General features: G+C 39.5%; 1 protein-coding gene across 1 annotated transcript; it reads right to left on the reverse strand.

The window, feature by feature from the left end:
* Positions 1-155: 155 nt before the first annotated feature.
* Positions 156-24,258, reverse strand: LOC122867272 (CDP-diacylglycerol--glycerol-3-phosphate 3-phosphatidyltransferase, mitochondrial). Its single transcript, XM_044177838.1, has 11 exons — positions 24,103-24,258; positions 19,741-19,951; positions 16,836-16,913; positions 13,028-13,121; positions 12,739-12,928; positions 11,536-11,714; positions 9,336-9,535; positions 7,562-7,853; positions 5,533-5,681; positions 5,306-5,436; positions 156-806 (listed from the first exon to the last, which is right to left on the reverse strand). The coding sequence occupies exons 1-10, from the start codon at positions 24,216-24,218 to the stop codon at positions 5,317-5,319; spliced, it is 1,629 nt and encodes a 542-aa protein (XP_044033773.1). The 5' UTR covers positions 24,219-24,258; the 3' UTR covers positions 156-806; positions 5,306-5,316.
* Positions 24,259-25,107: the final 849 nt, after the last annotated feature.

Consider the following 25,107-nt stretch of genomic DNA (forward strand, 5'->3'; position numbering starts at 1 on the left):
TTGGTGCTGGTTTAGCAGGTTCACCTGCTGCTGCCTTTCGCAACATGACATCCTTTTACCTTTTTAAAATAAAATGTTGTCTTTGTATGTTGCTACGACGACAAGGGTTAAAAAAAATCAACCATTGCACCAAACAAAAAAGGTCACATTTAAAGTTATTTTAAAAACTCACCACATCGTCCTTTAATTTACAAAGATAATAACACAGAAACTGTACAGTTAGCTTTGATTACTGCTGTAAGCAGAGGTGTAAACTCACTGTAAGAGCTCTTAAAAACTGTTATTAAGGCCCCTCGAGGGATTGTAATACTTCACACCCGTCTGTTTACCGTCACAGCCTTCATTAAACATAAGGGACATTCACTGATGAAGTCTCTATTGCTATCTTATAAATGCAACATGTACATGCAAGATGTATGTACAGTAGAAGTAGATTTTTTTGAAATGCTTGTAGTTAGTAATACTAAAAAACAGAAATCCACAGTGTGATGACGTCAAGTGTTTAAACATAAATTATCTAACAGAGTAACATATCAGGTAAACCACAGGATCTTAAATAGAAATAAAATAAGAAGATTTACCCCCTGAATGCATCACATACATCTGCTCCTGTGTGTGCGTGTGTGTGTGAGTGAGAGAGTCACTTCCTGGCACACACTGATGAAGGTTAAAGCTGAAGTGACGCTGAAGACTCCCAGCATCCCGCTGACACTCAGTGTGTCCGACTGTCCCGTCTGCAGGGGCGAGCCGACCTCCACCGAGACCTTCAACCACCAGGACCGAAGAAGACCGAAGCCACCAGCCTCCTGCTCAACATGAAAACACAAACACGGAGAAAATATGTTGAGTATTTTGTCTACAACGTCTGGTATGAGTGAATCAGTCGTGGTTCATTGTTATCAGGAAGGGCGTGATGTGAAGGCTGAAGGCCGGCAGAAAGAATTTAGCCTCAGTTTGTCTCTCACATCATCGTCACGCTGAAGTCACAAGCTTCTGTTTTTTCTGAAAGATGTTTCAAAACTCAGAGCGTCGTTTAACATCATTTAACACAGTTTTGAAGAAATTTCCAGAGTCGTCAAACACTCTTCTGTCAATCTGGATTAAAAAATATTCATAGTCTTTATTCTTAAACCAAAAAAAAGATGGTAGGTGGAGGTGAAAACACATTATTATGTATGAAAATATAAAAAGGAAAATAACATTAATATAGATAAATGTACCTGATAAAATAACGTTTTAATTGTTTTTTGAGCTAATTTGTATGTCACTTCCTGCTACCATCTTTGGACTTAAATAAATATAAAATAGTTGTAAAAACTTGACGAAGACCCAACTGGGACCAAAATAGTGTCTATTTAAATAAATTGGTGGTTTGGAGTCACTGATGCTCTTTTCCAACAGTCTTGCGCTTTTTATTTATATAACACAATATTACAAATCACAAAAATTAACTTCAAAGGGGTTTTACAATCTGTAAGCATACGACAGCCTCTGTCCTTACACCCTCGATTCAGACTCCCTAAAAATCCCTTTAACGTGGGAAAAAAATGGAAGAAACCTCAGCAACAGCGGACGGAACTAAAAGCATTTTTAAATCCAAAGACAGTTGATTAAACAGTTTTTATTGCAGGTTTGCAGGTTAAAGTTAAGAATTTTTCTTAATCTTTCACTCTAAAATGTCACTTTAGCAGATAAAGTGACCTACAGGTCGTAACCTACAGACTGTTGATGGGTCACAAGGGGATAGTTCAATGTGTGAAACCACAATGGGAGATCACAGTTTCACCACTAGAGGGCAGGCAGGTCCGTCACAACAGCCTGTTAAACCAGGATTCATCATGATGCTGTATATCAGCTGTGTTTTAACCCTGCTGACCCTCAGAAGAGGCCGTTCAACATGACGTTCATCGTGGCGGTGAAAAGAGTTTGGAGAGGCTCCAACCTGTTGTCACTACTTTCTAACAATAGGCGTGTGCTGTGCTGCCGATAAGGACTTATCCTTTTAACCGGCAAAGCTATTGTTGGAGGGCCGTGTTTTGTTTTTTCCTCTGTCAGGAAAAAAAGCCAAAGAGATAAGCGGTAAAGTACACAGATCACAATAACAGACGGATACAAAACAGTAAGAATGAACAGACTGCTTTACATGCCTAACGGACAACATTAACCACAGTCAGTGGTTAGTTTGTATACGGTTTGTTTACATGAATGCTACTGTGCTGACAAAAAAAGTAGAAAAAAGGGAAAATGTGATCTAAAAATACAGGAATTAAAGAAATGACAGGCCTGTATAAAACACTGGCCAAAAAACTGCTTGTCTATGAAACAGGCTTAAGTAAGTGTGCATCGTATGTAGTTGTTTTAATGCAAATCTAGTTGCTTTAACCTGAATTTAAAAGCCTGACCAGGAACAGGGGCTGCTTAGCTGCAGCTAGACATTATATTTGTTGTATTTCTTCTTCCTTTGAAACAATTTTTATGTTTATTTATCAAGCAACACACAAACAATAAATAAAAAGTAACAAACATGCTGCTAAGTTTCAGACCTGATTCGTTTTAAAAGACAACTGTAGAAAGCTGTAAGCTCTTCCCTTTGGACAGTAAATGATACAATATGTTAAAGGTTATAATACAATAGAAATTGATCCATAAAAGATTTCTTTTTATTTTTTTATAAATTGTCAATAAATCTCTTGAAAAGACCAAAAGAAAATCACTGTCCTCCTACAAAATAAAGCTGAATGATTTTGATAAGTGCAGTAGGTTAAAGTCGGTGAAGAGTATGATCAGTTTTCACAGCCATTATTTCCAGCTCTCAGTGTTTGTATCATTTGACACTAAATTGCCTTTTTTGTCATCTAAACATGTTTATGACTTTCTAGCCTGCGGTCTCTGAGGAGTCTCTGTGTTTGCGTCATCATGCCGGTAACACGAGGACTTCCAGTACTTTTTCAACAACAGGCTTGAATGTCCTCCTGCTCCCATTATTGTCTGAGAGGTATTTTCATATTTGCTGTGTGCATATTTGTGAACAGTGTTTCACGTTCTGAAAGAAGAGCTATTTAAAGGTACGACCGTTTCCTTCTGGCAGCAGATCAGTCAACTAGTTTTTTTGTTTTCCTTGACTCTGTCCAGGTAGCAATAAGACGTCGCCCATTTACCATCAATATCCAGCATGTGACACTTCCTGGTCTGAGAAACGAACAAAATAAAATAAACAAAACCAAACAAACTGTCGCGTGTCTTTCCCTCAGTCTTCTGCTGTGATCTAGACTTGACTTCCCTTTGGCTAGAACTTGAATTTATGAAACATATCTTCCTTTCTGAGTGACTAGTTGATGTTTTTGTGTGTCTTTTACCGTCTTCTCTCCTTTTAATCATCTTCTATTTTCACAAAAACGTATCTCTTCAAAATGAACTTGAAATGTTCACTGTCGATAAACCCTCTGACTTCACCTCACCAAGTCCTGACAGGACTCACGGTAACACAGACCACACTGTCAAATCATCACCATAGCACCGCGCTGACTCACTTCTTGACGGGGGTGAATCAGCCGACACGCTGTCCCTGCTCTCACTTTGGTGATTTGGGCTGCTGGGAAGGCGAGGACGGGACCTGCGATTCTGGACTCGCCACAATGACTGCAGGCATTTCTAAGAAGCCACAGCCTGTTTTACTGAGTGTGTGTGTTTCTGTACAGTATGTTCAAGGTTGTATTTTGTCTACTCGGCAAAACTCGCAGACAAAATCTGAATAAAAACAATGGAAGCAATGCACAACTGCATGGAGATGTAAAACATGCTTTAAAGGAAAGTTCTGCTTTATTACAACTTACTTTTACAGTTTGGCTTTCATTCAGTTAAGCATATATTTGTATTTTTTTAATTGTTTATGTTGTATGTTTTATATGTTCATAGTACATAGAAGTATGTATATTTTAGAGGTGAAATGATTAGTCCATTAAATGATGATTAGAGTTTCCCCTCAGGGATCAACAAAGTATTTCTGATTAGTTGATCGATAGAAAATGAATCGCAGACTAACTATTTTGATATTAAAGTCATTTTTTTTTCAAGCAAAAATGTCAAACTTTTTGTGCTTCCAGCCTCAAATGTGAAGATTTGCTGCTTTTCTTTGTTAAACACAATTGTGAACTGAATATCTTTGGGTTTTGGACTGTTTATCACATAAAATGAAGCAATTTAAATGGGCTTTTTTTTTTGCCATTTTCTAGATAAAACAATTAATTGATTAATCAAAAAAATTAACAAATATAATCGTTAGTTGCAGCTCTAGTATATTATACTAAAATTATGATTATATTTGGTATTAATCTTTCCTTATGTGTGCGAATACACATGCATATATTTATAGTATTTAAGACAGGTGATAGATGTAAAGCTGTTTAGCGTGCATGTGTGTAGGATTAGTTAAAAGATGGAAAAGTCTATGAGGCATGACTTGAAAATAAGCATTTGACCTTATTAATGCAGAATAGGACATAAAGTCGGTAATACACCAGCCTGAATGTAACTTTTGTTTGGATAATAAGCACCTGCCCTCTTATTGTAATCCATAACTCTTCAAATAAACCAACATTCAATGTTTTTCTGCCTCTTGGACTTGTGAGTAAAATACTGGTTTAAATCCCAAGAAAGTTGGATTAATTAAATGGAACAAGAGAAGTCAAAACTGGAAACTGGAAGTAGAAATCTGGTAAATCAGCCTCTACAATAACAATAGAATTTAAAATCCTTCTCCTCACCGATAAAGCTCTTAATGGTCAGGCACCATTGTATCTTAAAGAGCTCATAATACTGTTGCCTATTTACACATCCAGCAGACACAGAGACACATTATCATCCTTATGAAGTCATATTTGATGATATCTATCTGATGAACGTAAGTCCAATCTTCACTCTCTCTTAGCTCTGTTTTTGGTCTCTACCAACTCTCTACCAACTGTGTGGTGCTGAGCAGGGAGGGTACAGTGGGTTTTTAGAGCTGCCTGCTGTGTCTGGAAACGACGCTATGAGAGCGATGAGAGCGAACCAAAGTAGTAAAGTTGTGGCCGTGGTCAGTCATTTGATTAATTGTTAATAAAATTACTGATTAGTGCAGCTTTAAAAATCTGATCGTCTGATTGCTCATGTTTATTCCCCAGTTGGACTCCCCCACCCCCCACCCCACCCCACTAAAAAGAAAACAAGACCCAGGTTGTAATAAACCAAAATTATCCTTTAACAAAATAAACAAATTGAGTAAATGTCATGTGTAGTGAGTGTATACTTGTCTGTGTGTTACCACCTGGTGGCATCTCAGAAGAAATTCTTGATGAGGGGAGTGACTAGTTTCACCCACAGCTTGACGTGGCGGTCCGGCCGCTCAAACGTAGATCCGGACACCTCAGTGGAGCGCTGGTACAACATCTCCTGCTCCTGAGAGGCACACAGTTTAAAACACAGGTGTGTATTCAGTGGAGTTGCATAGTCATTCATCATTTCTGGCTGCGGTTAAAGGAAAAAAGGGCCGACCTCCTGCAGGTGGCTCTGCAGTTCCTCGTTTTCCGTTACTATGGCGATTTGGGCCTCCAGGTCACGGTGAACTGAGCGGTAACCAAAATTAGGGGAGCCAATTAGAGTGAGGCAAGGCCGATCCTGCCCCTGGAGGTAATACCACAGACCTGTAGGAGAGGAAAAAAGTGGAGTGAGCCAGTGAGGAGGTAATGCTTCAGAGAGCCGTTTCCAGCAGGGATTTCTGTCGGCCCAGACCACAACTAAAAGGAAGCACATGCAGAAATCCCCACCGTCGATCCAAAACCCCAAAGTATGAGAGAGAGTGAGTGTACACATCCTTGTCCTCAGGCTACGACAGAATGACTGTACAAGCCCTCTCCTCTCATGCTAAATACCACTGTGACCACAAGAAGAACAGCAGAGCAGGGAAAAGAACAGCAAGAGTAATGCGTTTTATTATTTTCACCAAGCCAAACAAAACTAGTCTGGACGGTGAGCCCTGGCTTAGACTGTAATCTCTTGAAAGACATGCTGATGTGGGAGTTCGTGCTGAAACAATCAGTCGATTAATCGATCTACAGAAAGTCGAACAGAAATATGAACTACAGTAACCATAGCTATCGACCGCTATCGCGCTGCCCGAAGAACCCCTTATTTTTGGTGATTACGTTTTGAATAAATAACACACAATTCAAAACAAACCCCAAGGAGATAAACCGGTAGCCTGGTACCAGACCTCTGACTGAATCACCCCCCATATTTGTTCTGACATTCGTACAGATCTGGTGCTATTGTGCTTAGCGACGGCTGTTTTAACCCATTGGAGAAACTGTTCATTAATCACGGTTTTGTCTGTTTAATCAATATTAAGAACATCAACGTCATCTTCCTGCTTAGCTAACATCATCCCTGAAAAACAGCAAAAGAAAAACTGCCACAAAATTTACGACAACCGTCAAGGAAGAGATTGATGCAGCGGTACAGGTTGTCAATTTACAGAAATAACAATTCCTACACTCTACCCTTTCTTAGATTGTCCTGAAAACTTATGGCTCCAGCAGCCACTACCACATCTTCCGTGTTAACTGAAAATCACTACTGATTAGTTAGGGCAAAGCAAAACGCCCCACCTGCCAAATATTCGGTTTCCTGCTTCTCAAATGTAAAAACTTATAAGTGGGGTGCTTTTTATACATACAGATGATGTATTGAGAAATGTAGCAGTTTTTGTCACATGATCTGTATTTAATCATTGACTATCACTAGAAGCTTTAAAGGTCCAGTATGTAGGATTTTGTGGAATCTAGTGGTGAAATTGCAGTTTGCAACCATTTGAATACCGCTCGCCTCACCCTCCCCTTTTAAGCGTGTAGGAGAAACTACGGTGGCCACGAAACTCACTAAAAACGCGAAAGGCCCTGTCTAGAGCCAGTGGATGGTTTGTCCATTCTGGGCTACTGTAGAAACATGGCAGTGCAACATGGCGACCTTCATGGAAGGGGACAGGCTCCCTCTGTAGATAAAAACAGCTTATTCTAAGGTAATGAAAACACAACGATTCTTATTTTCAGGTGATTATACACTAATGAAAACAAACTTACAAATATTATATTCCATTCTGCCAATAGCTCCTCCTAAATGTTACACACTGGACCTTTAAAAGCACACACCTGTTGCTGATCATGTGATGACCTGACCACAATGCAAAACACGTTGTTCGCTCACAGATTTATATGTACAACTGAACTAATAAATCAAGACAATATAAACATTCCTGATGTGGTCAATGCTTATATTGTCACTGCTATTCTCTCTTCTCTATCATTGTAATTTAAATATCTTTAGGTTTTGGACTGTTGTTCTGACAAAAATAAGTAATCTGAAGTCATCTTCTTGGGATCTGGGAAATTGTGATGGGCATTCAGACATTTTATGCACTAAACGATAAATTGAAAAAGTAATCGACAGAAGAATATGATAATTAGTTGAAGCCCTAGTGGGAATTGTGAGTGTTGATACAGTTATGTGTGCTTTTGTTTCATCCCACCTTTAGCGTGGAAGGTCCACTGTGATCTGTGGTACTCATGCAGGTGTACTCTCTCCTGCTGGCCCAGCTGGCACACCTGGTTGTAAAACTGTTTGGCGATGTGGATGTAAGCTGCAGGGATCGCTCCGGCGACTCCCTTGGCTCCGAAGAACCCGTTGACCTCGGGGGAGGCGGTGAGGATGCGGTACCTGGCTCCAGCCCCGAGCACCAGCCGCATGTACGCCTGGGTCAGGTTAAAGTAACCCGATGTTAGAAACACAGTGGAGTCTGGCCCGGCATCTGTCAGCAGGCGCTGGAGGTTTAACAAGAAACGGAGAGTGAAGAAAGACATGTTTCAGCAGTGCTTCTAATTCCTGACATTGTGAAAAATAGAACTTGTTGCTATGCTATTACCTGAGCTGGTTATTAGTGTTTTATTACAGCTCTATACATAGGGCTCATTAAAGAGCTCGTCGCATTTACTTATTGATAATAATAAATGTAACGTGATAACATGCTGTTTAATACAGCAGTGCATTTCCTTCCTCATGTTTGCTCAATTACTCTATGACTGGTTTAAAATTCTGGACTTCTTGACTGGAGTTTGGTCTGATTTACTGGTTGAACGTCACTGGTTGTTGGAGCTATTCTCAGTTTAATTATATGAGATTCAGACTATGTATTTATTGCAAAATGAGTAAATTTACATCTGCAAGAGATTCATAATGTTGGGAATTTGATACATTTTGTTTATTGTCCAGCCCTAGCTCGTTATTTTCTGGCATTTAGTGGTGTTTATTCTCATCATTAAAAACAGGTGACAATAAGTCCAGGTAATTATTTTAAAAACTTTACAACTTCTAATGCAATATTTTAAAAACTTTACAACTTCTAATGCAACAACTCTGTAGATGAAAATTATTTCATGTATTTTCTGGTGCATAATCAGCAGCTCATTTTCTTTTTCTCTTTACTTTATTTCAGGAAAATGTTCTGTGGCTGATACAAGAAAACCTTGTTTACTGTAAACTACCGAGGTCAACCTCGTCTTACAGGAGACAAAACAACTGTTGGGTGCATGGGGTCACAAAATCTGGGTGAAAATCTCTTTAAACTCCTCTGCTCCTTTTAAGAAAGGTGGGTACTTATCAATGAAAATATGTCAAAACCAAAAAGCGACAAGTCTTATATGTACACAACAAGAAGTTAACCTGCACAAGGGCTGTTTGTGAACAGCAGCATCGCCATCAGTTAAACCAAAGCAACCAAGGGTGGACACAATAAAAGCATCTACAATGTCACTGTTAATAAACAGTCCTGCAACAAGTCTTCCCTTTGTGAACCTTAAAGTGTTAAATGCATGCTGAGCCACAGTATGTGCTGTTTTATTGAATTATGGTATATTACTCTGATTATTTTATTGCATTCATTCCCAGAATATGTGACTAATAAACCCTGAATAAATGTTTATTCAGGGTTTATTAGTCACGTATTATTTTATTAGTCACATATTCAAAACAACCCTTGATGACAACAAAGAACCTCTATCTAATGATATTTATTACTTAGTGTTATTAAGGAAAGCAAGCAAAAGGTCAACTTCAACAAAGCACTGACGACAGGAGTGAGTAAAAAAAGAATGAAAATATTTATCAACATAGTCAAGTTTTATATATTAGTTTCAAACACTTTCTATCATTATGGAGCCAAAGGTATGTTTTGTGTAAATTTTGGCTTCAAACGTGACCGATCAGAAGAGGTCACTGACATTACATGGTCAGGTGTGGAGCCTCACCTGTGTGACCTGCTCGTCCACGTGGATCCCCAGAGGTTTCATCTGGACCAGAGGAAACACCCAGGTGTCTTCCTCCCCCTCGTTCATCCCCTCGTCCTCAGAGTCCTCCGAGCCGTTCAACAGCCGCTGCCTCATGTGGGCTGTGTTCACAACCTCCATGATCCGCTTCCTCGCCACCGCCGAGAAGTCCTGCCTGTTGCCTGGTTGCCACGGAGATACAAAATGGGAGTATACACACAGATAAAGCTAAGTGGGTGCAGCGGGAGACGGGTCAATCTGCCCTCTAGGTCACAGTGCTCTGGGCTCTGAGTGTGTTATGTGTTTGGGAGAATTTACAGCCACTTAGGAACATGAAGGATGTTGATGGGAATGAAAATACAACGTCAGATGAAGAGACGGTGTAGTCCCTCATTCGTCCAGGAGTGTTCTATCGTAGAAAAGGTTTCAGTCGTAGTCATCTGGACACTGTTTTCAGAATCAAGACGTTTCGGCTCCCATCCAGAAGTCATTCTCAATTGTGAAAAAATTGGACGGGAACTGGAAATTTAAGCTACTCTGAGTTACATAAGCCCTGCCCTCTTTGGAAGGGGTTCTCTTTCTCTTGAAAGAGAATTTCTGTTCAAAGAGGGGTTCTCTTTCTCTTTGAAAGAGAACCCCTCTTTGAACAGAAATGGTGGTCTGAGATTTAATCTGCCCAAAGTCTATCAGAGTGTATTATCACCTTGGTCACGCCAATCACATGCTAATCAGGCACTTAACAGTGATGAAGTAGATGCAGCCAGAGAACAATAGGCCTGATTACTGATTACTGGGCCATCTTGAAACTATTAGGTCAGTTTCAGGTGAAACTAGCTATTAACAGATACTCAGGCAGATTCCCTCCTGAGGGCAGGGCTTATATAACACAGAGTAGCTTAAATTTCCAGTTCACGTCCAATTTTTTCACAATTGAGAGTGACTTCCGGATGGGAGCCGAAACGTCTTGAAACAGTGTCCAGATGACTACGATTGAAACCTTTTCTACGTCAGATGAAGAGTTGTTATTTTGGAAAATGCTTGGTTCTGATTGGCTGGCAAATGGCCATTAAAGATGTATATTAGGACACATTGTAATAATTTAACCATCAGTTTAAAGATGTGTTCAGACAGAAAGCGAAGCAAATTTTCACCCCGCGCTACAGAGAAGACACACCGGAAGCGAACAAATCATCGCCTCCGCTACTTCTCGTGTCATGCTCGCAAGCTAGCGAGTAGCTCGCTCATTAGTAAACACTGTGTGAATAAGAAACCTGCACTTTCTACCACAATTTACGTGACGTTGTGACAAAAAGCACTTTGTTTATCTGTGATCCTGGAGACCAGGGACTTAAAAATTAAAAATGTGCAACTTATACGAATTAAGTTTTTCACGTCGATGGTCAGTCCCGCGTCACCTGGAATCTTTTGTAATATTTTGTAATTTCAGTGAACCGGCACTTTAAACTGCAGTTAAGTGCACAGCAACAGTTTTTTGTGGTATGTTATCAGTTAACGCTCACTGACTGACTACAGTGAAACTGTGCTTCCGCCTCGTACGTTATTAGGACACCTCATTGTATATCATCAGTTCCAAATCTTCTCCTTCATTTTTATTAATGTCTTTCATTAAAATTTCACCAGCATCTGTGTGTGTTTCTGAATAACTGTGTGTGTGTGTGTGTCAGTTCACACTACATATCGTCTTCCAGCAAAACTGTGACATCACAACTCTATTCCTGGTGTTTGTTACCACGGCGGTCTAGTCCTGCAGATATGATGTCATTTACCCCTCAAACTAACATCCTGGCAGTTGGTGCTCCAGTTACGGACACACAGTATGAGTGTGTGTGTGTGTGTGTGTGTGTGTGTGTGTGTGTGTGTGTGTGTGTGTGTGTGTGTGTGTGTGTGTGTGTGTGTAGAGAAAATCCTGACAGTTTCACATCCGGCTGCATGACTATCCAACCGCAAGAGCTCTCTCAATCTTTCTCATTGTACTCACACACACACACATTCTGACCATCATCTATTCGCCTGTCTAAGCTTTCAAGCTCCATTAGCGAAATCCATTGGCTCCTCTTGTTGAAAACTGGGCCGCTGCCACCGTAAATGAGCATGAAGTGTCAAAATATGTTGGAGGGTAAACATGCATCTGTGTACACACACACACACGTCTGGTTTCTACCTTTGTATGGGTGCACCATGCCCTCCAGCATGGTGACCGAGTCATCTGGCTGAAGCTGCAGGGAAACATCTCCCACGGCTTCCACCAGGTCAGAGAAGAAGTCGGCGACCTCCCTGCAGTTCTCCAGCAGCACGTAGCGGTCCTGTCTGTTGGTGAAGTACGAGTCGCTCAGGTTGGCCCTGAAAAATGAGAGTGAGACAGTTTTTAAGAAACCAGGGAACAGAGAGAGAGCGTACAGGAGTGTTTTGGCAAGAGATAGAAAACAGGAAAAAGAGGGACGAAGGGATGTTTCATAGAGTAGAGATGGGTTCCAATAGCTGGTTCTATTTTGGATCCGGTTCCTGGTCACCAAAATACTTGATTTGTTAAGCTCAGATGCTAAGAATCTCTTATCAAACCTTTTCTCTCTCTTCACTCTTTTTATTAGTGAAGAGCAATGGAAAACATACTGATAGGTAGCAGGCTTCTCATTTTCAGCTGTAGCTAATGAACATTCATTCTGTAGCGGTTAAAATAAAAAAAAGATTGTTCTCTGTTGATGTTTTCTGGTTAATATGAGTATTTTTGTAGTTCAACAGAGTGGTGTCTCTTCTCTAGAGAAATTATCTAGCTGACCACCAGCCAGTTTTGTGCTAACAGCCACAGAAAATCATTCTGATTGCTTCCACGAGTGTGCGAGTATGTGACTGATAGACAAGCTACAGCCTAATGTGAGATTTCTCTTGTAAAAAGTGTAACATGAAATAATACCATTAAAGCAGAAAAGGCTTCACGGATAAGGGGAAACATTCCCAAACAGAACTAGTGTGAATCTTCAAAACGTCCTTGGTGCAAATACAGTACATGTGTTAGTAGTCTCTATTGTTTGGTACACGTGGTATTTTGTTTACTTTCCCCACAAGCCGTCAATTCAGAACAGTGTCAGCAGCATGTGCCATTTTGTGCGCTGACTGAAATGGAGTGGAAACCACAATCAGCCGGCACAAACCAGCTCCTATCCCCATTGGCATTGGAGCACACCAAGAACATTTCCTAGCAATGGTGGTAAACACCTGCACTTTGATTAGGAAAGCATTATGCAAACATAATATGGACCAAAACAAGATTAAACAAGCAGACAGGGGTGAGAAGGAGGGAAAGTCAAACAAAATCAGAGTGAAAACGGTCATATTGACAAAAAGGCTGAAAGGTGAATCAACATACCCGCTGATGATAATGCTGTCGTCAAACAGGTAGACTTTGATGTGCTGGACTCCGATGGTCTCGTTGAAGCGCTGAGGGACCAGCAGCCGCAGCAGCCCCCTCAGGTCTGGAGTGTGGTACAGAGACACCCGCATCTGAGAGGTGAAGCGCTGCAGCAACGGCAGCAGCATGGTCCTCGAGTTAATCTGTCCTGGACGTAAAATATAACCAACAAGACACAATCAGGATGATGAGCGTGGTGCTCCGTGCTAACCTGCAACAAAGAGATGTCATGGAGAAAGCCAACAACCTCGTGAGCCACGTGTGTAGTCCAGCAATATGGAGACTTTTAGGTCAGGACTGTTTTCCTGCGAGCGTTGTAGAGCTTCCTCCATACAGTCCACCTTAACAAAAACAAAGAAAGCAGTGGACAAACATCAAAACATGTTTAAAAGAGTAATGCACCAATTTAGCATTGCACTCCTGTAACATTGTTGGACTCACAATGGACAGTTTAAAGGATCAAAACTGATGCAGCAGAACCAGAGATAGTCTTTTTTATTCCACAGTCTTCTTCCTTGTCAAAACCCGGTGCCTACATTACCCACAATGCAACTCAACCCGCTAGTAGAAATGAAAAGCGGGCTACAGAGGTCTGGTAAGCTCACTTCTTTCTAACTCCACACCCCCAGATTTTTTTAAATGTTCTAACTTTGACAGAAAATGAATCTGCGACAATTTTAATAAATGATTCATCGTTTAAATGTTAAATAAATTACTTATAGTTTTCAGCTTCTCAAATGTGAGGATTTACTGCTTTTCTCAGTTTCATTTCATTGTAAACTGAATATCTTTGTGTTTTGGACTGTTGGTCGGACAAAACAAGACATCTGAAAAGTCACGTTGGGCTCTGAGAACTTGTAATGGGCATTTTTCACTTTTTTTTTCATTTTGTAAACTAAACGATTAATTGAAGCCCTACTATTTTTCTCTGAATCTGGGATAAATTAAGACACTAATCAAGAAGAACATCAGCACCTGGGCTACAGCTTCAAGTTGCTCAGCTCTTTTCACTCTAGCACTTCATGCCATTGTTCAGCAAACCACAACATTTGTTGTTTGTTCTCTGAAAGCCTCTGAGTTGGGTAGTTTTCAGGCTTAAAATAAGGTGCATTGGACTAGTCTAAATGTTAAATTCAAGCTGGCTTTAGCCTGTAGACCAGCATACCTGCCAACACTCCTGGCACCCTCCCGTTTTGTTGTTTCTCCTGGGAAACTCCCGTAATTTGCATGGCCCTCAAATTTCTGAATAATCGTCAAACACGGATCCAGGGATGTTTTTTTGACGTCACCCAAGTTGCCAGATAGTCTATGAAACACAATCCAATGAAACCTAAATGTTGGCAGGTGTGGTAGACCAGTCTAACATATGTTTCTGAAACAGTGGTTTCAGCTAAGAAAAGTGTAACAGCACAACACTGATCTTAGTGTCCTTGTTTTTCTTACACTTTGTCCTACTGGATGTGTATTTGTGAACGTTCCAAGAAGGAGCTGCAAAACAAAGTAATAGATTAATGATTATTGCCTAACTGGCAGCAGACAACATTTATCAAACACCGGCAGCCTTTTTTATCTGTTTACTGAGCGTGGGAAAAGCATGACTAACTCCTTCGTGCACAAAGAGGAAATGGCTGCTCTTCAGAAGGCACCACTGGTAGCGAGCGTAGAGTCTTTACTTGCAGCGAGCTTGGCATTTGTCCCCCACCTGATCTCAAACCGATGTGTTTTTTTACTTCGTCTAAATTGTGCATCTGGTGCCCAAATGCATTCACTACCGCGTGCCTGTTTACATGCCAGTAAAACATTTCTTCTTTCCGGCAGAGAGCTCTTTGGGGACGTCAGCACCACCAACGCTTCCAGCTCTGCTCTGGAAAGAAATGTGATCATCAGTTGGAGCTCTGGGAGACACTGCAAAGAAGCAGAAAATACATTTGCCCAAACTCTTACCACCTCCAAGTCCGGGGATCTGCAGGTCTCTATTGCTTTTACCTAAATCTTGACTATTGGTCTCAAAATACTGGCCCAGGGGCCAGGGCCAGATTTCATTAGTCCCCACACATGTTTAGAATTTATTTTTACATCCAGCCTGCAAATTCATTTTTATTTTTTCTTTTCTTTTACAGTAGTCATTTAATTATGAGCAGAATTGGAGCATTAAACTTGGTTATTTCACATTTAATATTTAGCAAGCTGCACCTAACTGCGAAATGTGTCAGCATTAACATTTTAGCTACCAACCAACAGCACTCTGATTTACTGCGGACAGGAAAGGTTGACCTCGAGGACAGACAGTTTCGAGAAAAATTGACTTTTGGACATTAGTTTAATGTGACTGCCTCTTGCAAGGAGAAAGCTGATGTTTTCCAGGAACATAATCCCAAGCACCACTACTCTACTAAACACGCAGAGCCAAGTTCAATTCAATTTTATATAGCGTCAATTCATAACGGAAGATATCTCATTGCACTTTCCCTATAGAGCAGGTCTAGACCGTACTCTTTATAATGTTATTTACAGAGACCCAACAATTCCCACCAAGAGCAAGCACTTTGCAAGTGCGCTAGGTAAGAGTGAGAGGTTAGGAAAAGACGAGTTACTCAGGTTCAGAGTGAACATATATAGTTTAAAATTATTGTTTAAAAAAACAAACAAAAAAAACACAAAGTGGCCAGTGTCTCCTAGCTAATTTCAGTTTGATACCCCTGATTTAGACCACATACATCTTGTACTTAACTTTTAAGTTTTGTTTGCATTTGTTTTTATCCTTTAATGCTGTTTTAAATGTATTTCTTATTCATTTCTTTAAAAGTACCAATTTGCAACGCACTTCTATAACATTGTCAGACTCACGATGGCGAATTCAAAAAAAGGGTCAAACTTGATGCAGCAGAACCACAGATATCTTCTTTTTTATTCCACGCATTCTTCTTCCTGGTGCCTACATTACCCACAATGCAACAAGGCCACAGACAGTTCGGTCGGAGATCCGGGTTTGTTATGCTAATGTAGCCTCACTTCTTTCTACAGATCTTTTTCATTTTCAAACTTTTTAGTCTTCAACCCCAACCGACACTGACTCATATGACATCACTTGAGGCAATTTATCAGATTGCGTGCAGCTTCTTCGGGAGCCACAATAGGCTTTATACAACTTTTTTCACATATGCAGTAACACTACCCAACGCCTGTACACAGACTTTGATGTATAAACATTGGCTCACTTATATAAAGCACTTTGAATTGCCTTGTGTGTGCTAAAGATAAATAATGCGTGTCTTTAAAATATCCGCGCTTAAGTAAATACATTGCACAGGTGTGACTGTCAGTATCAGTCAAGTACCTTTTGTGTCAAGCCTGGGATCGGGGTTGTGTTAGCAGATCCAGGCTTTTTTAGGGTGAAATCACACCTGCAGTTTGCATTCTTCAGTCTAAACCACAAACCATACTCACATTTTGTACTGAATTGAGTTCAGTTCATTGTGTCCAATTACAAGCAATCCTGGGCTTCAAAATAAAAGTCACATGGACTCACTGTACCTTATTGACTCAACATTTCTAGTAATCCATCATCCTATGAGGTTACAGAGTTTGGCAGCAATCACAGCAGATTTAAATGCTTTTAACTGTAATTAAAGCATGTTTGACTTGTCTGCGCCTTTTTCTGTAATTCACCCTCTGCTGCTCGAACCAGTTAGAAAAAAAACATGAAAAACAGCAGAATATGAGCATCAGACCAGACTGTGGTTTGCTTTGGGTTAATGTTGTTATGCTAGGCTTTCCAAGCATGAAGAACAGCAGGCTATCACATGCCAACACTGGTCTCCTTATTCCCATAAACCCTTGCATTTTGGGGTCATTCCTTGTAGTTGGTCTGGAGTACATTTTCATTTTGAACAAACCACACTCTCTTGGAAGACAACTCTGACTCACATTTTCTGGCATCTCTGACCAGTTATTTGGCATGCGCCTGCGTTTTGGGCAGGTGAGAACAATGCCATCCAAAGACGTAAATTCTCCAATGTTTTGCTTCTCACACACACAAACACCACGCTTCTCACCAGTTCCTGCTCCAGCTGACCTGTTCCCAGATACAACGAGGCCATCACCACTCGCGTCTTCGCAGTCTTGATACGTGCCTGAGGTGAAAGAAAAACAGAAACAAACAAAGACAACAGTGAATTAATGTGTGAGTTTATGTGGGCGTCAGGAATCTGGTCACAAATGTCTGATACTAAGAATTGATAAACTCTAAACAGAAGGTACATTTCCTGCCAGTCACATGCACAGAATCACAAGCAAACTAACCAGATTCCTGGGGCCACCAGAGTCCCCCAAACCAGCAAATAACAAAACACTGTTTTTAGATCATTTTTTAAAAAAAACAACAAAAAACTCAAATCTCCAAAGTGTAAACTTTTCAAAGAGTAAGAAAAATGTCCTTTTTTGTGAAATGACAGATATTTTTTGGCATTCAAGGGTACAGAGAGACCCGCAAATTATGGCAAAAACACAGTTTTTCCACTTCCCTCTAGTTGTATCTAGGACAGAGTTTCAACAGAGGTGGAAAAGTTATTATTTAACATGGGGAGTTTTGATTCATCCCTCTGAGATTTCTGCTTCCACCCCAATACAATGGAGGTGAAGGAAATTTAGTTTATGGTACTCACAGGATTGAAAAATGACAAAAAAAAGTTCCACAGAACAGAAACAATGTCCTGGTTACTCTTGATAACAACACAGTTTTCATATAAAGTAGTTACTGTTAGTTACTGTACTGAAAACTGTTACCAGGGAGGTCTGTGAATTATCAAGAGTAACCAGGAAATTGCTTCTAGTTTCTAGATTAATCGTTTGGTCTATAAAATGACAGAATGTATTGAAAAGCCCAAGGTGACGTCTGCAGATTCCTTGTTTTGTCCAAAACCAAATACATTCAGCTTCCAATGATATAAGAACAGAAAACAGCAGCAAACCCTGGAACTAGGTCATGCCTGGTATTTTGACTTGAAATTGACTTAAAACTAAATAAATTCATTCATTTCCTGGAAATCGAATAATTGCGTCAGATCTAGTTTCTAGAAAGAAATCCCATTGATCTCCATTGTATTGAAGTGAAGGTAGAAATCTCAAAACCTGGACCAAAACTATCTGCATGGCTTGATAACACTAAGGGCAAGTGAAAAAGTATAACCTTTTGTGATTTGGGTGAACTGACCCTTTAAAAAGGGATTTAAACACGTCTTACTCCATGAAGGTGTGTGACGACCTTCACACTATTGGAAAGCATGAAAATCCTCAAAATTAGAAATCTAGTTTTTCACCAGACGGCAACTAAATCTGAGGTCCTGTTGCATTTATTAAACTATATTTCATCCTGTTTTTTGTGCAGTTTTATTACCTGTGGTGGAAGAAGTACTCGCAATACAACAGTGTAGAAATACTCTGTTACAAGTAATAGTCCCGCATTCAAACTCTTACTTAAGTGAAAGTACAAAATTGTTAGCATCAAAATATATTAAAGTATTTATCATGCAGAATGGCCAATTTCAGAATAATATAATATATATTACTGGATTATAATTAGTGATGCATTATGTGTACACTTTAAACGTTGCAGCTGGTAAAGGTGGAGCTCATTTTAATTACTTTATATACTGCTGGGTATTTAACGTATAATAATACATCATATTTAATTTTTTAATTTTTATATTTTGTATTAATAATCTGAAAAGTAACTAAAGTTATCAAATAAACAGTAGCATAAAAAGGACAATATTTGCCTCCAAAATGTAGTGGAGTAGAAGTATAAAGTAGAATAAAATGGAAATACTAAGTACAATTTTGAGGTACTTGTACTTAAGTAAATTACTTGAGTAAATGTACTTATTAGGTATTTAAGAGTGGTGGAATATGTCATAAACTCTGTCATTTGGTGCTATAAATGTTTTGGTTGCTTCTGCATCATCAAACAGCCTGGCGACAATTAGTGACGGACAGGTAAGAACAGAATGTGCGTGTGTGCGCGTAGAAAGTGATCTATGAATACAACAATACAGTGCCATTCAGATTGAGCATTCCCAGCTCTCAATGTTACTGGGAAGTGTCACTAAAAAAAGAAAACAAATTATGTGTTTTTGTGAATCACGCCCATTCACACAACCCTGTAAGACTAACTTACCCGCAATAACAAAAAACTAATTTATTATATATTATAAAGAGTACGGCCTAGACCTGCTCTGTAGAAAAAGTGCACAACACACATCATGACTAATTAAAGGTGTTATATGTAGTATTTCTAGACCTTATTATATACAGGGATGTAAATATATGAGGGGTTAAAAAGGTCACAAAATCAAACACTTGGGAGGGTCCAAAATTAGAATCAAGAAGCCCATTTCTTGTACGTATTAAAACTCTTAATGTTTAAGCAAAACAGTGGCTTTGTATGAGAAAACTCCTGCCTGGCTGCCACAACAGCAACATATAAACTGCAGCAAATTCCTGTTTCTTTGTTCCTGGAATGGCTGAGTAAAATAGGGTAAAGTTAGAGGAAACATAAAAGGATTCCAATGTGGTGACACACAGCAGGTGCAGGGCTATGTAAAATAAACAAAAAATAAAAACTCTTTAAAAAATCCAGTTTGTAACCAGAGTTTTAAATCAAACTGGTCAGTTGTAACATAGGTATGTAGAGGAGACAAGTGACTTTAGAGCGGAACAATTAACTCAGTCAGTTGCTGTGCGCTACTCTGCCAACTCAAAACAAACAGTCTGCTGGGAAAATAATACTTCCTCAAACACCACAAGTACTTTCTCTGCCTCATGTGTTATCTATCTGCCATAATGCACATGAAAGGAACATCTGTGAAAAGTCAATATTGGCAGACATCGACCTAAGTTTTGTTTTTTAAATCACCTATTTGCAGCTAAACCGAAATATGTTATTTTCATAGTTACACCGACCTTCATGGCCTGGTAGAACTGGTCAGGTGAGGTGAGAATGTGGATGTGGGTTCCTGGCACCCGGAAGGCGGGTACATGCTCCGCCATCCATCGGAAGTGGGCGCAGAGGCCTTCTGTGCCCTGAGCTCCGGCTGACCCGGTGGGCCTGGAGACACGTCGGGGGGCCGGGTCGGCTTCAGCCAGGAGGGGGGCCAGCAGCAGCACCGAGGACCTGGAGCAAAAATGGAAATTGCAGGAACTTGTTATTGTGTTGGTTCAGCCCAAACATTTAGCAACAACTTATCTCCCAGTTTATCTACATTTTTAGTACATAACAAAACATTGGAATAACTGGTGAGTGCTGGGCAATAATCTGATGTTATCGTATATTGACCTTCAGTGGAAATGTGATCGCTTATCATTTTACAACCGTCTGTGGTCCACATAAGGTTCTCGAAGCAAACTCTTATTAAAAACTAACAAAATTAGTTTTGTTTCTGTTTTACGTGTGTGAAGAGTTTTGTCTTATATTATTCATAACAGTGAAACACAGTTCATTGCACTGAACATAATTTCGGTTGACAACAATCTCACCACAAGCTACATTAGTAGCTGCTCTGGAGCTTTCAATCATATCACACAATCTTTCTCAGCAGAAGGATCTTGTGGTGATATTGTTGTGTTGACTGCTATTTCCAAGGTGAAAAAATATATTGTTATTGTTACAAAATATGAAATAACACTTTCTCTGGCTTTTTGTCACCAGCTTTTTATTGTTCCTCCTTAATACTGTCCTAGGATTTAAGATACTTACTCACTACTACTATTTTACCAGGTGAAACAAAGTCAAGACAGACAAAAAGGTGTGAGACAACTTGCTAATGTTTCCCTTATAGAAAATGTATTAGATCAAATAGATTTGTTCCCTCCCAAAAATGTGTTTCTACTATTTCTGTGTTTATTTCTTCCCTTTTAAAGTGTGCATGGAAATTCAGCTGAAAGTGTGGGTTGATTGAAACATTTCCAGAGGAATGAATTAATGAGCAATGGCAGGCCTTACAGTGGAAAATTAGATGTCTCAATGGATGTATCGTGCTTCCAGTTTGACTGGGAAGCCTACGTCAGACAAAACGGGTCAGTTGTGCCATTTATCAGGAAAAAAACTGTTTCTTAAGTATCGTGTTTCTGTGCTGTCTCAAGAATCAGACGTCAGAGCTTCCCACCAGCACATACACACACCACAATACTACACACAAAGTGACCCAGATTCGAACACATGACAGGGAAGCTCTGCAGTCTGAGGTGACACCTGCCAAAAGGTCGGTTGGTATTTTTATGTGCATTCAAACTAAGGCTGCAACTAACGATTATTTTAAATCAGATTCATATCACCTTAGAATTTCCCACAGCTCAAGGTGACGTATTCAAATGTCTTGTTTTGTTCAACCAACAGTCCAAAAACCAAAGCTAGTAAATTTACTATCATGGAACTAGCAAATGTATGGCATTTTTACTTAAGAAATAACTGAAATTAATAATTTTCGATCGATTGACTGATCAATTAAGTGTTGCATTTAATCTTTAATCACACAGATGCATGAGAGGATTTAATAGTGTGTCTAGTTTTTCTTTCTCAGTGTCCTGAAATTCACCCCAACACACCAAACCCTTTTGTCTCTGCAATACAATCTCAAAATTTGGTCTGACAATGCAACCACATTGAATGAAGACAGGGTGGAGAGTCAACCTCAGACATGTCTGTGACCCTCAGAGGCTGATTGTCAGAAGTCACTCTACTAAATTCCTTCATATTCATTACAAATTACATGCAGAACACACACGCACATTCCCATGGTTTACGTTTTGGTTTGGATTTGACCCACAAAAAACTGTCTACAAGTAGTCAGAGGAAACAAAAGTCACATTAAAACAGAAAACACAGCTCAGGGCTTCTTTCCAAAGCCACTGTGCTGAGTTAGAGCGAACACAGAGCGGGGGATTTCCCCGTTGTTTGAGATTTGGGTCCTATCATAAACAGGCATATTCTTCAATGAGTAATGTGATAAAATAACTGTAGCGTGAAAGAGAACTTTCTCATGTCCTTGAAACTTAAGCTGAATTATCTCTGTCTTTTACAGCCATGCAAATTACAAACGTAATCAAAAGGAACTTTGTAATATGCTTATGTAATGTGATGGACCTCTAGGCCTTTACAATATTCTGTAAGTGGTAAAAGATAAAGAGAGAGTGACAGGAACACACTTTGAAATGATCTGACCACTGTTCCAGCTCTTCGTTTCAGTACTGAGATGAGCAATATATAACCAACTATTACCTGAAGCTACAGTGAAATAAAAGCCTCCATGAAGCATAGTCGAAGTAGACTTGTTAATCCCCGAAAAAGGGTGGAGACAGAAGGAATGAACACACTCAGTATCAACATACTGTAATATGGTCTCTGTCGATGCCATTTAAATAAAGATTATTGCAGCAGTGTAGCGCATTACAAAGAGCAGCCATTTCATGACTGTAGCTGAGATGAAGTTAACATGCTCAGATTTAACGATGTTAGACGCTAATTTAATAATGTGAGGCTCAAGCTAGTAACTGCAATGAATAGAGGAGCTGTTTACTTTGGTATGTGACTGCACCACATCCCTCCTGATTTGAAGCATGTGATGGGGAAAAAATGTTGTCTGTCTTCCTCATAATTAAAAATTCCCTGACTGGGAACTCGTGTGATCTCTTTGCATCCTTAAAGGATTTACATCCTTATCCGTCTCAACAGATCTAGATTCATTTAGCAAACTGGAAAAGCTGGTCTTTACTCTTTTTGCACTTATGCACTTCTTTTAAAACACTGTATTTTACTTGATTATATGCATTCTATGCACTTTTAACTATTTTTTTATTATACAGTGGGTTAAATTTTCCATCTTATGTTATGCATTCCTCGTTTATATCTTATTTGAACTATTATTATGAAGTGGGCTTTATTTCTTATTTTACATTAATTATGGCACTATCCCTGTTTTTATGTTCATTCTATGTCTTTTCATGTGAAGCACTTGGTGCATGAAATTTCTGTGTTGTAAAGCACTTTGAGCTGCATTTCTGGTATGAAAGGTGCTATACAAATAAAGTTTTATTATTATTATTATTATTATTATCATCATCTTTTATAGTTCTTTAGATGTAGATCCAAGCAATAATTCAATATTAGTACAAACCTATCGTAATTGCTACAAACATATTTTAATATAGTGATGAAAAGTAAGACAAGCATAGACACTACATGGCCAAAAGTATGTGGACACCCGAACGTGACACCCATATGCGGTTGCTTTACATCTAACTCCAAAACTGTGGGTTTTAATCTGCTGCTCTAACAGCTTCATCTCTTCTGGGAAGGCGTTTCACAAGATGCTGGAACCTGATTGCAGGGATTCGTTCACATTTTCCCCTCAGTGTCTAGATTGTATCAGGATGCCAAATGAACCAGAAAAACAGCCTCAGACTCCTCAATGTTATCTTACATTTTGGTGATTAAAACAGTATTCTTGGTTATCAATAGATCTTTTTCACAGAGATGTCACAGTTGGGAGAGAAAAGGCCTAAATAATAAAATTAATGTTGGCTGAATTCCATTTAGCTGCTTCAGTTTCAGGGTCTTCTGGTCTTATGCATGCTGGCTCATATTTACTGGGACACTTGAGTGGGACAAAACCATCATTAATGTTATTAGTTACACTTGTGCTTCTTCTGCTCTGACAACTCAAATTATCTGCTGTGAAGAAATTACTAGCATCCGATCTTGTTCCATGGAGGACAAAGGTGTTTTATTCCAAGCAGTCACCCCACCTGCTCATTTGAATAGGCCCAAATAGTTCCAGTAATTTAGCCGCAGGTGTGCTAATGAGTGATATCACCTGTGTAATCATGACTGGAAGGAAAACCTGTAAACCCTGCGCGTCACATGATGGGACAGAGGGTGTCAGGTGAAAATGACAGTTACATAACAAACGTCAAGAAGAACATCATGTACAGTCCTTCAGTTATGGAAACCTCTACTTTCCCTGAAGGTTAGCTACTGTTTGCTAACCTGACAGCCTCAGGAGGATGAAACGCGTTGATTTAATGAGCTACAAGTTGGCGGCTAAATGCGTTAAAATATCGAGGACTGGCGTGTTGTAGATTTTGAATCAAAATAATAATAAAATAAAAAAACATAAGGGCATAAGTCCGATAATGAGCGATGAAATTAGCAGCAACAACATTAGCAAGACATCTTTAACTCTTGCATTGTGACAGAAGGGTACCACGACAGAAAAACGTAATTTTATCCTCATGTCTGTGTTTCCGTGGATGAACCGTGTCTCTTACCCTCCTCTTCTGTCCCGTGCACGGAAGAGTCGGTCAGATATTCGGGTAAAAACCCCGGCAACGGCCGGTGTGTACACGGAGTACACCAGCCTCCTCCAGGACATGGGAGCCGCCATTGCTGCAGCAGCGAGACTTTGAATAAACTTTATCGACACAACGAGTTCAGAGACACACTACTTACTTTAGTGTGTGATAGAAAATTATAGCTTGGACTGAACTTTGCAACATATTAATTATTATTTTTACTTAACAAATAAATAAATCAGATAAATAATATATTACTGGTTGTGTATATGTGTGTTTTCCGGATGGTTTAAATACCATTAAATGACCTCTAGTGGTCAAACTGCAGACTACCTTAATACTTCAGTTTTGAAGTAATAATAGTCAAATTTATCCTGAATGCACCCTAAAAATAATGATATATGTACAAAGCATAGAGTGAGCCGCAGCCCTGCATTATCCAAAGATTTATATTTCCGTGGTTTCCAAATGCATTTCTGGTAACGCTTGCTTGATCTTTGCCCTCGATATTTCCTATCGAAGGAGTGGCCGCAGGTTTTCACTCAGGCGCGCAGTGTGTGTAGTGGATACAGATGTTTTTCCAGACAACAGGTGGTTTCCTCTGGTTGGAATGAGCCTCTCCTTAGCACGAGATGACTTTAATTATGCTACACCCCGTTGATGCTCATCGTGAGACTGTAATGGCACTATTTGTAGGGTGGTAATAGTAGTAGTAGTAGTGTTGTTGTTGTCTTTATGTTGTTATAATAGTTTTATGGTTATTTTATTAATGCCCATAAACTTAAAATAAGAGTAAGTTATCTTTGTTTACTTTTATGGTATCTTACAAATCGTAAAACAATTCTGAGGTACTTGTACTTTACTTAAGTATTTCCATTTTCTGCTGCTTTATACTCCACTACATTTCAGAGGGAAATGTACTTTTTGCTGCACTACATTTACTGTATTTGACAGCTAAAGTTACTCTACAGATTAAGATTT

The sequence above is a fragment of the Siniperca chuatsi genome, linkage group LG20 (assembly GCF_020085105.1).
Source record: "Siniperca chuatsi isolate FFG_IHB_CAS linkage group LG20, ASM2008510v1, whole genome shotgun sequence".
In the NCBI taxonomy this organism is placed as follows: Eukaryota; Metazoa; Chordata; class Actinopteri; order Centrarchiformes; family Sinipercidae; genus Siniperca; species Siniperca chuatsi.